Raw genomic sequence first — 14359 nt, 5'->3', positions numbered from 1 at the left:
CACAAACCACCCAGCACATGGCATGGGAAAACCTTAGCTTTCTGACCGCAGACTTATTCTCTATCCCACCATGCATATGTTATTGCACTGGGCTTGTCGAGCAGGTGAGCTCCTCAGCAAGAGATGGTACCTGTGAATGGTGAGATGGAAGTGTCTTCCCTGGGAATCCCCCTCAGGTAGCCATGTCCCACACCTCTCTCACCCCAGGATCTACAGCAACAGCTCATGCCAAAAGCTGACACAGGGGTGTGCACTGTTTATAATATAGCTCTGTGTAATCCCAGGGCAGTTCACTCAGTCTTTTGAAGAGAAGCGACGTATGAATGGAAACAGGCTGGACACTGGAGACACTCTAGCCAATCTCTCTTTTTCTATGTCTGCACTTCTGTGCTCTTTATCCAGGTTTAGGAGTAAACAGTAATTAAGGGACCTTCCCAAAGGGAGATGAGATCTCCGGGGCTCTGTGTTGAGTCAGAGAGGAATTGGCTGCTCTGTGCATTTATGTATATTTAAAAATCATAGTTGATTAGTAAAAAAAAAACTAAGGATAGTGCCTAGCTCTCCATAGGGTCTGAGACCCTGTAAATACCTCATATGGCTGGATAGATAGTAGACAGAGAGTTCTGGAGAAAGATGACTAAGGGGAGACACAATCAATTTCTGTAGGTACCCAGGACTGTCACTAAGCAATCAGAGATCAGTAATTCTCATCAGTAACTATCATCATACTAGCGACAAAGAGTCCCGTGGCACTTTATAAACTAACAGACGTATTGGAGCATGAGCTTTCGTGGGTGAATACCCACTTCGTCGGATGCATGTAGTGGAAATTTCCAGAGGCAGGCATAAATATGCAAGCAAGAATCAGGCTAGAGACAAGGAGGTTAGTTCAGTCAGGGAGGATGAGGCCTTTTTCTAGCAGTTGATGTGTGAACACCAAGGGAGGAGAAACTGCTTTTGTAGTTGATAGCCATTCACAGTCTTTCTTTAATCCTGAGCTGATGGTGTCAAAGTTGCTGAGGAACTGGAGCTCAGCAGTTTCTCTTTGAAATCTGGTCCTGAAGGGTTGTGAGTTTAATCCTTGAGGGGGCCACTTAGGGAACTGGGGCAAAATCAGTACTTGCTCTTGCTAGTGAAGGCCGGGGGATGGATTTGATGACCTTTTGGGGTCCCTTCCATTTCTATGAGATAGGTATATCTCCATATTATGGTACAAACAGTACCCCAGTTTTCAATACACAGGCTAGAAATCCCTGAAGCATCCCTCCACACCCCTTTTTTAATATGAACCACATATAGGGAGCACAGGTAAGTGGGCTGAACGGAACTGTGTTTGTGGCCAAGGTTGTTGGGGTGCAGGGATCGCTGGAGGTGAAGTCTGTGCTGCCAGGTACTGAGCACCAGGGTGTGTGCTGCAGTGATTGTTAGGGTGCAGGGATCGCTGGAGGTGAAGTCTGCGCTGCCAGGTACTGAGCACCAGGGTGTGTGCTGCAGTGATTGTTAGGGTGCAGGGATCGCTGGAGGTGAAGTCTGCACTGCCAGGTACTGAGCACCAGGGTGTGTGCTGCAGTGATTGTTAGGGTGCAGGGATCGCTGGAGGGGAAGGCTGCACTGCCAGGTACTCAGCACCCCGAGTGTGTGCTGCAGTAAACTGAGAAGAAGGGTGTGCTCAGTCAGTGTCCCCTGAAGCGTCGCGTAAGTGGGTTTCGGAGAGCTGGGATACAATGTCTTATGAATTGCCCCAGAAAGCATCAACAATACCCTCCATGGGGCGGGGGAGGTATCCGTTGGCGTGCCCCAGGGTGCACCAATGACACCCTCTACAGAAGGCAGAGGCATTGACTGGCCCTGGGGAACGTCAGTCATGCCCTCCACGGGAGGGAAACTCATTGATTTTATAAAAGGGAAACATGGGAAGATTGAAAAGATAATGGCAAAAGAAGGCAGGAATGAGGGTACGAGTATGATAGATAGTGTGCTGTGGTGGTCTGGACTCTGGTCAGGCAAGAGAAAGCTTAGGGAAAGGCATCGTCATGTGCTGCAAGATGAAAGGAATGACAAGAGCTGGAAACACTCCGACAGGCTCTTACATCAGAACTGAATCAAAAGGCAGATTGCAGCCGTGAGCTGAGCGAGCTTGAAGCAGAAAACAGGACTCTAAAAGCAAAACTTAAAAAAACAAAACAAACAAAAGAACCCCCCTTTTCTGCATGTCGTATTGTTGCTAGCATACAACAAAAGGGTCATTTGACTAACCCTGAGCCAAGCGGTGATTCTGATAAAAACCAAAATGAAATTAATTGGAAACACTTTGAGAAACAAATTCAAAATTGGAACCTGGCACACTTGGGGGAAGATCAAGATAATTGGCCCCCTCCTCCTCCTCCTGCCCCCCTTTAAACCCAAAATTAATTGGCAGTGCTCCCTTGGCCTCACTTGGTGGTCAGGGACAGGTGAAATGGAGCGGATAATAATACCTAAAAGTACACTCCTCTCAGCACAGAGGAAATGAGAGCTTTACTAAAAGATCTGCCTGATCTAAAGCCCAAAGACCCAAATTTGATATTCTGGAAAAGAATAAGCCAGATGGTTACCACCTATACGTTACATCCCAGGGATCTTTATATCTTAACAAAAGCTAAATACTCCAATCTAAATGCTCCAATGGGCCAACATCCCTACAGAAGGGCAGCAAAACGGCATTTGGACCTCTGTTAAATTTGAATCTCACAATGATATGACCTGTGCCTGCACTCAGTTTAAGGAAACCGTCCAAGAAGCCTTGGGGAACAGAGCCAGTAATTGGGAACTGATCATGGGCTGCGTACAAAGCAAGGATGAGCTGGCCTCTCAATACTGGGAAAGAAAGTGGGAGATGTATTCCAGCCATGCAGGCATTATAGACCCCACCTCCCAAAAAAACTGACCAGGCATTTTAAAAGATGTTAAAGGAAGGTTTTAGCTATAATTGTGGGTGTCTCAGGTGTAATAAAAGGAGGCCCTGAGATCGAAACCTTGGTATCAAAGGCCCGGTATGAGGCCTAAGGCCTGAACTAAAGTTATGGCCAAGACTTTGCTCACATAAAGCAAAGTTAATTATGAGCCAGAGGCAGGCCCTGCTCACAGAAGCTGGCAAGGATAGGATACAGACATATCTATCAGGTACTGGGCACCAGAGATCAGAACATTCGTATACTCGTACACTCCACATGGATAACAAGGAACAGGCTGACCCATCCCAATGACAGGGCCAAAGGGTAATATGATGGATAGAGTTATTTTGTTTGAACCAACATGTACAGGGTAAGAGGCGGCATCTTGCTACGTAGAGCGGTTGCATCCCAATACATCGGGATTGATGTGTACCTGTGTGTAAGAATTCACCGCGGGGTGGTGTCTTTGTCTGCTCTAGGGGCAATGGAAAGTCCTGCCATTGACTGAGCCGGTCCATTGCCAGGGAGCACAGATGTACTAGCTAGCAGCACCTTAGCAGTACCTTGGATCTCTGATTCGGGGAGCTGGAGACTGTGTTTCTCTTCAAAAATAAACCTGGCCGGGTGCCTTCGTACCTTACAAGAGCCTGTGGTCATTGGGGGTTCTCTCAGGGTCTGCTGGGTCAGTTCTCTGCGCAGAGCTGGGGCAGCACACAGAGGGAGCACACGCATGCAGCTGACTGATCTCAACATTGAATAGAGCAGAGCACCACACCGGTAGCATCTGGCAACATACTCAAAAAACTGCAGGCGCAAAACCCTAAAGCCAGGTCAGGACAGAATCATGACCAGTTGAATCCCTGCAATACTTCACTGACTTTTCAACCTGGTCCTGGTCCTGTCCCCACTGCCCCCCGCCATCTCCCAATGTTTTGTGTGAGGAAAGACCAGACACTGGGCAGCCGAGTGTCCAAGCCAAATAACCCTGGGTAACCAACAACAGCCCCAATCAGTGTCTCAACTGACTGACAACCGTTCCTCACACCTGAGTAAAGCGGAAATGGCCAGGCTCTTAAATCGCATGTCCCGCTAGGACCCAGTGCTCCCCCTTGCCTGTCAGTGCTGCTGATGCAGATATAAATCCCTTGAGGCCACACTTACAGGCATGGATAAGGGGCTGGCCATGCACAATTCTCCTGGACTGGTAAGCATCTGTTTCCATTACTGACCTCCCCCTCCCCACTACTAAACAGTATATTACTATTTCAAGGGTAGGAGGTGCACAGCTCATGGCTTATAAAAGCTCCCCTGTTCTTGTAAAATCAAATCTATTCTTCTGGACTCTGTCTTTTTTTATGTAGCTCCAAATGCAGAGGGGATTATTCTGGGCATGGACGTCCTCTGCGACCTTGCAGCAATTCTTAACCTCGCTCAGAGTCCAGTTACTCATAAACTTATGTGTACTCATACCAACCCCCTCCGCAATGATACATCCCTCTCTTCTGTTGCAACTGCCAAATCTGTGGCTCTTACTTGGGATACGTCTAACCCTTTTCAAGAATTATGTTCCAAGTTCCCCTCTGTTTGGGCAGAAAATAAGCTGTCTTTCAGTTTGATGCCTGCTCATCTTTGCCCACCCAACCAGGTTACCAGTCAATTTCCTCCACTTACCAAGCAATCCCCCTCAAATCTGAGGCCTTGGATGTGGTAGGTGACATTATTCACTCTTTACTTCAGCAAGGCATACTGGTTCCTTGTAGAAGTGCACCTCTTAAGTCCTGGACCCTCCAGAGACCCCCCTCTTGGGCGGACGTACAGGAGAAAAATTAGGTCATGGTATTGGCCATACAAATACCTCTGTGAAAGTGCAAAAAATTCCAATATGGGTTCATAAAACCAGAATTAAAATGCATAAATTAATTCATTTTGTTTATATTGTATCCTTGTATGTAACAAATAAAATAATAATAATAAAAATTGAGGGGAGGGATAGCTCAGTGGTTTGAGCATTGGCCTGCTAAACCCAGCATTGTGAGTTCAATCCTTGAGGGGACCATTTGGTGATTGGTCTTGCTTTGAGCAAGGGGGCGGACTAGATGATCTCCTGAGGCAAACCTAATAATCTAAGATTCTATGAAATGTGACTCCCCACATTAATCCTCCTGTCAAACATACCTGATGCAGCTTCCTGGGATCTGCCCTTGGTACGTATTACACAAGATAGCTGTTTCAATCTGGCCGGTATGTGCAATTCCCTTCAGGAGGCAGCAGTGAATGCAAAGAAACCAGACACTTGGCTTGCCCCCAGACTAGACCACCTGGGGCCTAGTGTGGTTACAGCTCACCTCCAAAAACATCCAGGCCTGGACATGCTACCAGTACTAAACAAGAAGCCTGCTCCCAGCCTGGTACCTTAAGAATATACCTAAGGTGTATATATGAGCTGGTTCATGAATAGAAAGTGATAATACAGCAGCCTCTATAAACCTGAGCAGATTTACCAAACACTTCAGACAAACTCACGGGCAAAGATAAACAGAAAACAAGTTTATTTATGACAAAAGTGATTATTGAGAGAAAAGAAAATATAGGCAAGCAGTCTAAACTCTCAATCCTGTTATACTGGGCAACATCTAGATTAACCAGTTTTTCTCACCCCACTGGATATACAGAGGTTTCTCCCTTGAAACCTGGGCCAGTTTCCTCTGTTGGAGTCCTCAGTCTTCAGAGTGTCATTGTTGCTTGCAGCTTAGGTGGGAGAAGGAGAAAGGCCAAGAATGTGGCCATTGTGTTCTGTTTTATAGCATTCATTATTTTCCTTGCTGTTGCCTCTGGGGAGCTAATATCTGGCCAATTCCCCAATTTACAGCATGTTTTACTGACAACCATACATCACAATCGTATAATTTCATATGCACTAATGATATAGATGTTTAGATAGAACAGTGACTTTTACTAGGTCACAACCTTTCACCTGATATCTTACATGGCATGCTTTATATGCAATATCACAATTGTATGTAAATGAAAAATATGGGGTTTACAGGGGAATCCCCGAGGTGTAGCATGTCACAGAAGGCACATTCGAAGTGTCAGAGAGAAGGAGGTGTCTGTGTTTGTGGTGGTGGGGGTGAGTTACAAAGGAAAGTGAGAGATGGACCAAAATGCATGGGGAGAGAGAGAGTTTCCAAGGGAGAGACAAACCACCTCCCTGAACCCAAACTGTCACTGCCTGGATCAGGGAACATTTCCTACAGGACAACCTGGCTGGATCAGTCCAGGAATCAGAGCACCGAGGGCAGAGGAAAATGGGCCACATTTGGGTGAAGAGAACATCTTGTGGACACCTCCCCTGAGGTTTGGGATCGCCCAGGCCTTCTCCACTTCCATGCATAGTCCCCTAGCATCCGAGAAGCAGCTCCAGGTTTTCTGTCACAGCCCTGCACAAGCTCCCACAGGTCGACACCAGCCCGATGGCAGTGTTTGGGCCCCCACAATGGCTCTATGTGATTTGGAGTCCAAGCACTGTCCAGGCCTTGCCTCTGGCTCTGGGCTTCTAGGCCCACTTTTGGGATGCAGCTTCCATTCTAGCGCCTCTCTCTGGGAACTGAGATCTGCTTGCCAAGGCCCTGAGACTAGGCTGCTCCCCCAGACTCTCCAATTGCTTCAGCACCCCCTGCCCAAAGCTCCCCCTTGGGCGCACTCTGTTTCCAGTTTCTCTGTTTCAGGGCACAGGATCGTTAAAGCAAACAGACCCAGGCCTTCCAAAGAGGGCTGCTAAAACAATTCCACAAGAGATACCCCGATCCAGTTAAACAGAATACAACACCTACATGCCATTCCCTGCCTCTGTCTCTTCACCACCCTGGAGCATTCTTTGAGATTTAGTCAGACCCATTCTGGGGTTCCCAGGGGTCACCTCCTGGAACTCCTGGCTCCTCCTCCAGCTGGAGTCTGTCTCTGTGCTGCAGCCAGAGCCCTGCAACCAGAGTCCCCTCCTCTGCCCTTGTCCTTCTCTCCTACCCCAGCTTCTTCTGGTTCATCCAATCTCTCTGTTTATAAAGGGCTGGACCAAACCCTCCCCTCTCTGTTCACTCTTCAGGGGAGACATTGGAGAAAACTGGCTTTTATCTAGAATACAGTTACTTCTTTCTTCTGTCTGGGCAATATCTCATTAAGTGCTGATAGTCTTTAATGACCAACCGATTTATAGACAGTTGCCTCCATCTCAGCATCCTGCCCCTTTGCACAAGCTACGTGAGTGAAGAGCACAGGAAAAGCCCAAAGACATAAGGATACAGAGGATTAACTCAATCAGACATGAGCTAACATAGTTTCCACCCATCTGGGTTTTACCCAGACAGTCAGGGTTTTGGCTTCTGCTTCTGGGTGCCACTTAGGGTTGTCAGCTACCCAGTTTTGAACCAGAAAGTATGGTCAAAAAGGGGATCTGATGGTGTCCAGTTGCTGCAGTGTGGGGGAGGCTTTGGGTTATTAATTCATGTCACCCCTGATCATCCTGAGCTGCAGGAGCGCATGTCTCACACCCGGAGCAGAGGTAGCACAGTCTGGGCAGGGAGGGAGGTGGAGACAATCTAGAGAGTGATGAGGGAGGGGAAGAGAGGAGAAAACGACGGGGTGAGTCCCTTGGCCTTCATGGACTAGGCTGCTCAGATGGAGGGGAATTGGGGAACGAGGTGGGGCAGAGGGGAGGCCTTGGTGGAAGAAACAGGGTAGGAGGCAAAGTCTCAATATTTTACTTACTAGCACTTGTAAAGTGGAAACCATATGAGCTGTACAAGACAAATTCCCCAGTTTGTCATGCTGACAGAGCACAGTACGGTCAGGAAAGGATTTAATGTCTCTTTGACTATCCAGCAACTGATTAAGGAAGAGGGTCTGGCACCATGTCACCAGCCAGTGGACCTCAGTCTGAGAGTCAAAGCACAAGGAGAAAAATCTTTAGGTCCCTGTATGAGTAAAGAGTTGGAGCAGCCTGTTCCAGATCTGTTTGGTCCTCACCCCATAGATGATGGGATTTAGCATGGGGGGCACCAGGAGGTACATATTGGCAATGAGAATGTGGAAATGCAGGGCCAAATTGTGCCCAAACCAGTGCATGAGGAAGGAGAAGAGAGCTGGGATGTAAAAGATTAAGATGACACAGAGGTGGGAGCTGCAGGTCCCAAAAGTCTTCAGCCGGGCATCCTTTGTGGGGAGGCTGAAGATGGCCCTGAGGATCTGGATATAGGACACAGCGATAAAAAATACATCCAGACCGGTCACCAAAAATGCCAAAAAGAGGCCGTAGTAACTACTAATGCGGATGTCGGTGCAGGCCAGCTTCACCACGGCTATGTGCTCACAGTAGGTGTGGGGGATGATGTTGGTTCTGCAATATGGCCACTGCCTTGCCAGGAAGGGATAAGGCAGTACGAGCATGCTACCGCGCAACACCACAGCCAGGATGATCTTGGCCACCATGGGGTTTGTCAGGATAATGGAATGCCTCAGGGGATCACAGATGGCCACGTAGCGATCCCAAGCCATGGCCACGAAAATCCCAGACTCCATCCCTGAGAAGCAGTGAATGAAGTACATCTGGGTGAGGCAGGCACTGAAATTGATCTCCCTAGAATTGAACCAGAAGAGGCTCAGCATTTTGGGCAGGATGGATGTGGACAGGACCAGGTCGGTGACGGCCAGCATGCAGAGGAAATAGTACATGGGCTCATGGAGGCTCATCTCCCTCTTCACAATGAACAGGATGGTGAAGTTCCCCAAGATGGCTATGGCATACATGGTGCAGAAGGGGATGGAGAAGAAGTATGGGTAATAAGCAGGAAGAACTGGAAGTGCTAATAAATAAATACAACTATGACATTATTGGCATTACTGAAACTTGGTGGGATAATACACACGACTGGAATGTTGGTGTGGATGGGTATAGTCTGCTCAGGAAGGATAGACAGGGGAAAAAGGGAGGAGGTGTTGCCTTATATATTAAAAATGTACACACTTGGACTGAGGTGGAGATGGACATAGGAGACGGAAGGGTGGAGAGTCTCTGGGTTAGGCTAAAAGGGGTAAAAAACACAGGTGATGTCGTGCTGGGAGTCTACTACAGGCCACCTAATCAGGCGGAAGAGGTGGATGAGGCTTTTTTCAAACAACTAACAAAATCATCCAAAGCCCAAGATTTGGTGGTGATGGGGGACTTCAACTATCCAGATATATGTTGGGACAATAACACCGCGGGGCACAGACTATCCAATAAGTTCCTGGACTGCATTGCAGACAACTTTTTATTTCAGAAAGTTGAAAAAGCTACTAGGGGGGAAGCTGTTCTAGACTTGATTTTAACAAATAGGGAGGGACTTGTTGAGAATTTGAAAGTAGAAGGAAGCTTGGGTGAAAGTGATCATGAAATCATAGAATTTGCAATTCTAAGGAAGGGTAGAAGGGAGTACAGCAGAATAGAGACAATGGATTTCAGGAAGGCAGATTTTGGTAAGCTCAGAGAGCTGATAGGCAAGGTCCCATGGGAATTAAGACTGAGGGGAAAAACAACTGAGGAGAGTTGGCAGTTTTTCAAAGGGACGCTATTAAGGGCCCAAAAGCAAGTTATTCCGATGGTTAGGAAAGATAGAAAATGTGGCAAAAGACCACCTTGGCTTACCCTTGAGATCTTGCGTGACCTACAAAATAAAAAGGCGTCATATAAAAAATGGAAACTAGGTCAGATCACGAAGGATGAATATAGGCAAATAACACAGGAATGCAGAGGCAAGATTAGAAAAGCAAAGGCACAAAATGAACTCAAACTAGCTATGGGAATAAAGGGAAACAAGAAGACTTTTTATCAATACATTAGAAGCAAGAGGAAGACTAAGGACAGGGTAGGCCCACTGCTCAATGAGGAGGGGGTAACAGTAACGGGAGACTTGGAAATGGCAGAGATGCTTAATGACTTCTTTGTTTCGGTCTTCACTGAGAAGTCTGAAGGAATATCTAGTATAGTGAATGCTTACGGGAAGAGGGTAGATTTAGAAGAGAAAATAAGCAAAGAGCAAGTAAAAAATCACTTAGAAAAGTTAGATGCCTGCAAGTCACCAGGGCCTGATGAAATGCATCCTAGAATACTCAAGGAGTTAATGGAAGAGGTATCTGAGCCTCTAGCTATTATCTTTGGGAAATCATGGGAGACGGGGGAGATTCCAGAAGACTGGAAGGGGGCAAATATAGTGCCCATCTATAAAAAGGGAAATAAAAACAACCCAGGAAACTACAGACCAGTTAGTTTAACTTCTGTGTCAGGGAAGATAATGGAGCAGGTAATCAAAGAAATCATCTGCAAACACTTGGAAGGTGGTAAGGTGATAGGGAATAGCCAGCATGGATTTGTAAACAACAAATCGTGTCAAACTAATCTGATAACGTTCTTTGATAGGATAACGAGCCTTGTGGATAAGGGAGAAGCGGTGGATGTGATATATCTAGATTTCAGTAAGGCATTTGATACAGTCTCGCATGATATTCTTATAGATAAACTAGGAAAGTACAATTTAGATGGGGCTACTATAAGGTGGGTGCATAACTGGCTGGATAACTGTACTCAGAGAGTAGTTGTTAATGGCTCCCAATCCTGCTGGAAAGGTATAACAAGTGGGGTTCCGCAGGGTTCTGTTTTGGGACCGGTTCTGTTCAATATCTTCATCAACGATTTAGATGTTGGCATAGAAAGTACGCTTATTAAGTTTGCAGATGATACCAAATTGGGAGGGATTGCAACTGCTTTGGAGGAGAGGGTCAAAATTCAAAATGATCTGGACAAGTTGGAGAAATGGTCTGAGGTAAACAGGATGAAGTTCAATAAAGATAAATGCAAAGTGCTCCACTTAGGAAGGAACAATCAGTTTCACACATACAGAATGGGAAGAGACTGTCTAGGAAGGAGTATGGCAGAAAGAGATCTAGGGGTCATAGTGGACCACAAGCTTAATATGAGTCAACAGTGTGATATTGTTGCAAAAAAAGCAAACATGATTCTGGGATGCATTAACAGGTGTGTTGTAAACAAGACACGAGAAGTCATTCTTCCGCTTTACTCTGCGCTGGTTAGGCCTCAACTGGAGTATTGTGTCCAGTTCTGGGCACCGCATTTCAAGAAAGATGTGGAGAAATTGGAGAGGGTCCAGAGAAGAGCAACAAGAATGATTAAAGGTCTTGAGAACATGACCTATGAAGGAAGGCTGAAGGAATTGGGTTTGTTTAGTTTGGAAAAGAGAAGACTGAGAGGGGACATGATAGCAGTTTTCAGGTATCTAAAAGGGTGTCATCAGGAGGAGGGAGAAAACTTGTTCACCTTAGCCTCCAATGATAGAACAAGAAGCAATAGACTTAAACTGCAGCAAGGGAGATTTAGGTTGGACATTAGGAAAAAGTTCCTAACTGTCAGGGTAGTTAAACACTGGAATAGATTGCCTAGGGAAGTTGTGGAATCTCCATCTCTGGAGATATTTAAGAGTAGGTTAGATAAATGTCTATCAGGGATGGTGTAGACAGTATTTGGTCCTGCCATGAGGGCAGGGGACTGGACTCGATGACCTCTCGAGGTCCCTTCCAGTCCTAGAGTCTATGAGTCTATGAGTCTATGAGATCCAGACTTGGGCCATCTGCAGGTCAGGAATGCCCAGCAGGATGAAGGTGGAGGGGTTGGTGAAGTTGGTTGTGTTGGAATCTGACATGTAGCAGGGGAGAAATTCCTGCATGTACTGTATGTCCTCTTGACTTTCTTTATGTGCCCAGGGTCTAGGATGATGGTCTCAGGACAAATGCCTGGATGGATACATAATGTTAATATGATACACTACATGCACCACATCTACAGTAGAACCTTAGAGTTACAAACTGACCGATCATTCACAGATCTCATTTAAGCCATTATGCAATCAAAGAGCAGCGGAGCCAAAACAAAAACAAGAAAAAATGGCAAATAGAGGACACTTCTGTATTAAATGTAAATAATTAAAATATGAAAGGAACATTTAAAAAAAAATTTGAGAAGGTTAGGAAGTAATGGAAAAGCTGGTATTGGAGTAGTTAAAAAAATAGTCTAGGAATATAATTAATTCAAGTCAGAAACATGGTTTATGGAAAACAGTTCTTGTCAAATACAGCTGATTTCATCCTTTTATGAGATTTCATGTTTGGCTGATCAAAGGAACCACACAGATGCAATAACGTTTGATTTCTCTGAGACATTTGATATCAGCAGTGCACACGTAAAAGGAACTAAAAGCTGGCTAATTGAGAGAATTCAGAAAGAAGTTGTCAATAGGCTATTGTCAGTGAATAGGGTTGTTTTTAGTGGGGTTCTGCAGAGATAAATTCTAGGCCTAATGCTATTCAAAGTTTTCATCAATGACGTGGAAGGAAATGGAAAATCACTGCAGATAGAATCTGCAGATGATCCAAAGACTGACAGAGCGTTTACAATGAGAAGGCCAGGGCAGGCATACTGATTGATGTGGAGTGTTTGGTCGGCTGGGCCCATGAGGAAAAAAATGTTTTAGTACGCTCAAATGCAAAGTTGGAACAGAGAATGCAGGCCTGACTGACAGACTAGGGCACTGTATTATGGAGCACAGGGACCCTGAAAAAGATTCAGGAATCATTGTGGACACCCAGCTCATCGTGAGCTCCCATCGCGATGCTATGGCCAAAAGGGCTGATGCGATCCTTGGATGCATGCAGAGGGTGGGGTGAGTTGGAAAGCAGGGGAAGGACTTTACCTCTGCATGTGGCATTGGTTAAAATGACTGCATCCAATTCTGGGGTCCACATTTCAAAAAGGATGTTGAAAACTTGGAGAGGATTGAGAAAAGGGGGTTCATAAAACCAGAATCAAAATGCATAAATTAATTCATTCTGTTTATATTGTCTCACAGAGTGGAGAAAATGTCTCACAGAGTGGGAGAGATTTAAAGAGCTTCATCCACTTATGAAAAATATGATCAAACAGAGACTTTCATGGGGACTAATTGGCTTTGTAATCTAGAGGAGAAAGGCAGAGCAAGTTCCAATGGCTGGAAGCTGAAGCCAGACAAATTCCAGCTGGAAAAAAAGGCCAAATGTTTTGCACTGATGGTGATTAACCTTTGGAACAAACTGTGATAAGAAGTGGTGGATTCTACAGTTCCCTGTGTCTGCAGACCCAGAGTGGATGCTTTCCTGGAAGATCTGCTTGAGGGCTCGTCTACACTTAAAACGCTACAGTGGCACTGCCATAACACAGAAGTAAACAGAACCCCCTACAGTTCCTCACATCTCCTTGTCAATTGCTGGAAATGGGCCATTTTCATTACCACTACAAACAGTTCTTTTTCTCTCCTGCTGATAATAGTTCACCTTAACTGATCACTCTCCTTATAGTGTGTATGGTAACACCCATTGGTTCATGTTCCCTGTGTATATATATATATATCTTCCTTCTGTATTTTCCACTACATGCGTCCGATGAAATGGGTTTTAGCCCACAAAAGCTTATGCTCAAATAAATGTGCTCGTCTCTAAGGTGCCACAAGTACTACTGTTCTTCCTGCGGATACAGACTAACATGGCTGCTACTCTGAAAAAAGTACTCGTAGTGACGGCCAGGGTTTTCCCATCAGCCTAGTTCATCCACCTCTTGAGGGGTGGTAGCAAGGTCCATGGAAGTATTCCTCCGTTGACCTCATGCTAACGCAGGTTTAGGTTGATACAGATACATCTCTGACGGATTTTTTTCTGTTGCACAAAAAGGTAATGCAATTTTCTTTTGCACTAGCAGAGGCAGAGCTTGCAAGTCACAGGAGGTGATAGTACTGCTCTACTCGGTGTTGGTTAGGCCTGAGCTGGAGTACAATGTTCAGTTCTATTCACCAGTGTATAGGAAGCTTGTAGAGAAACTGGAAAGGATCCAGAGGTGAGTGACAAGGTTGATCAAGGGAATGGAATGCAAGCCATAAGGGCAAACACTGAAGGAACTGGGTATGCTTAGTATGGAAAAGAGGAATCTTATGGGGACATGACAGTGGTCTTCAGATACTTGAGAGGCTGCCATAAAAAAGATGAAGAAAAAATGTTCTCTTTGGTCACAGAGGGCAGGACAACAGGCAATAGCTTGAAGCTACAGCAGAGCAGATTTAGAAAAAATCTCAGGAAAAATTTCCTAACTGTAAGAACAGGAGGAATATGGAACACATAACTAGGGAGGCTGTGGAAGCGCCTTCACTGCAAGGTGTCCAAAGGAGGCTGGATGGTGCTGGCTGGTGACTCTTGCCCACATGCTCAGGGTTTAGCTGATCGCCATATTTGGGGTCGGGAAGGAATTTTCCTCCAGGGCGGATTGGCAGGTGCCCTGGAGGTTTTTCGCCTTCCCCTGC

General features: G+C 45.8%; 1 protein-coding gene across 1 annotated transcript; it reads right to left on the bottom strand.

Moving 5' to 3' along the window:
• Nucleotides 1–7895: 7895 nt before the first annotated feature.
• Nucleotides 7896–11704, bottom strand: LOC127048888 (olfactory receptor 52R1-like). The gene is made up of 2 exons (XM_050948989.1): nt 11593–11704; nt 7896–8755 (listed from the first exon to the last, which is right to left on the bottom strand). Exons 1-2 carry the CDS (start codon nt 11702–11704, stop codon nt 7896–7898), a joined length of 972 nt encoding a protein of 323 aa, XP_050804946.1.
• Between the last annotated feature and the right edge of the window lie 2655 nt (nt 11705–14359).

This window comes from Gopherus flavomarginatus, chromosome 1, assembly GCF_025201925.1.
Source record: "Gopherus flavomarginatus isolate rGopFla2 chromosome 1, rGopFla2.mat.asm, whole genome shotgun sequence".
Classification (NCBI taxonomy): domain Eukaryota; kingdom Metazoa; phylum Chordata; order Testudines; family Testudinidae; genus Gopherus; species Gopherus flavomarginatus.
The sequence above is the reverse complement of the archived record's forward strand: the minus strand, read 5'-3'. Positions and strand labels throughout refer to the sequence as shown.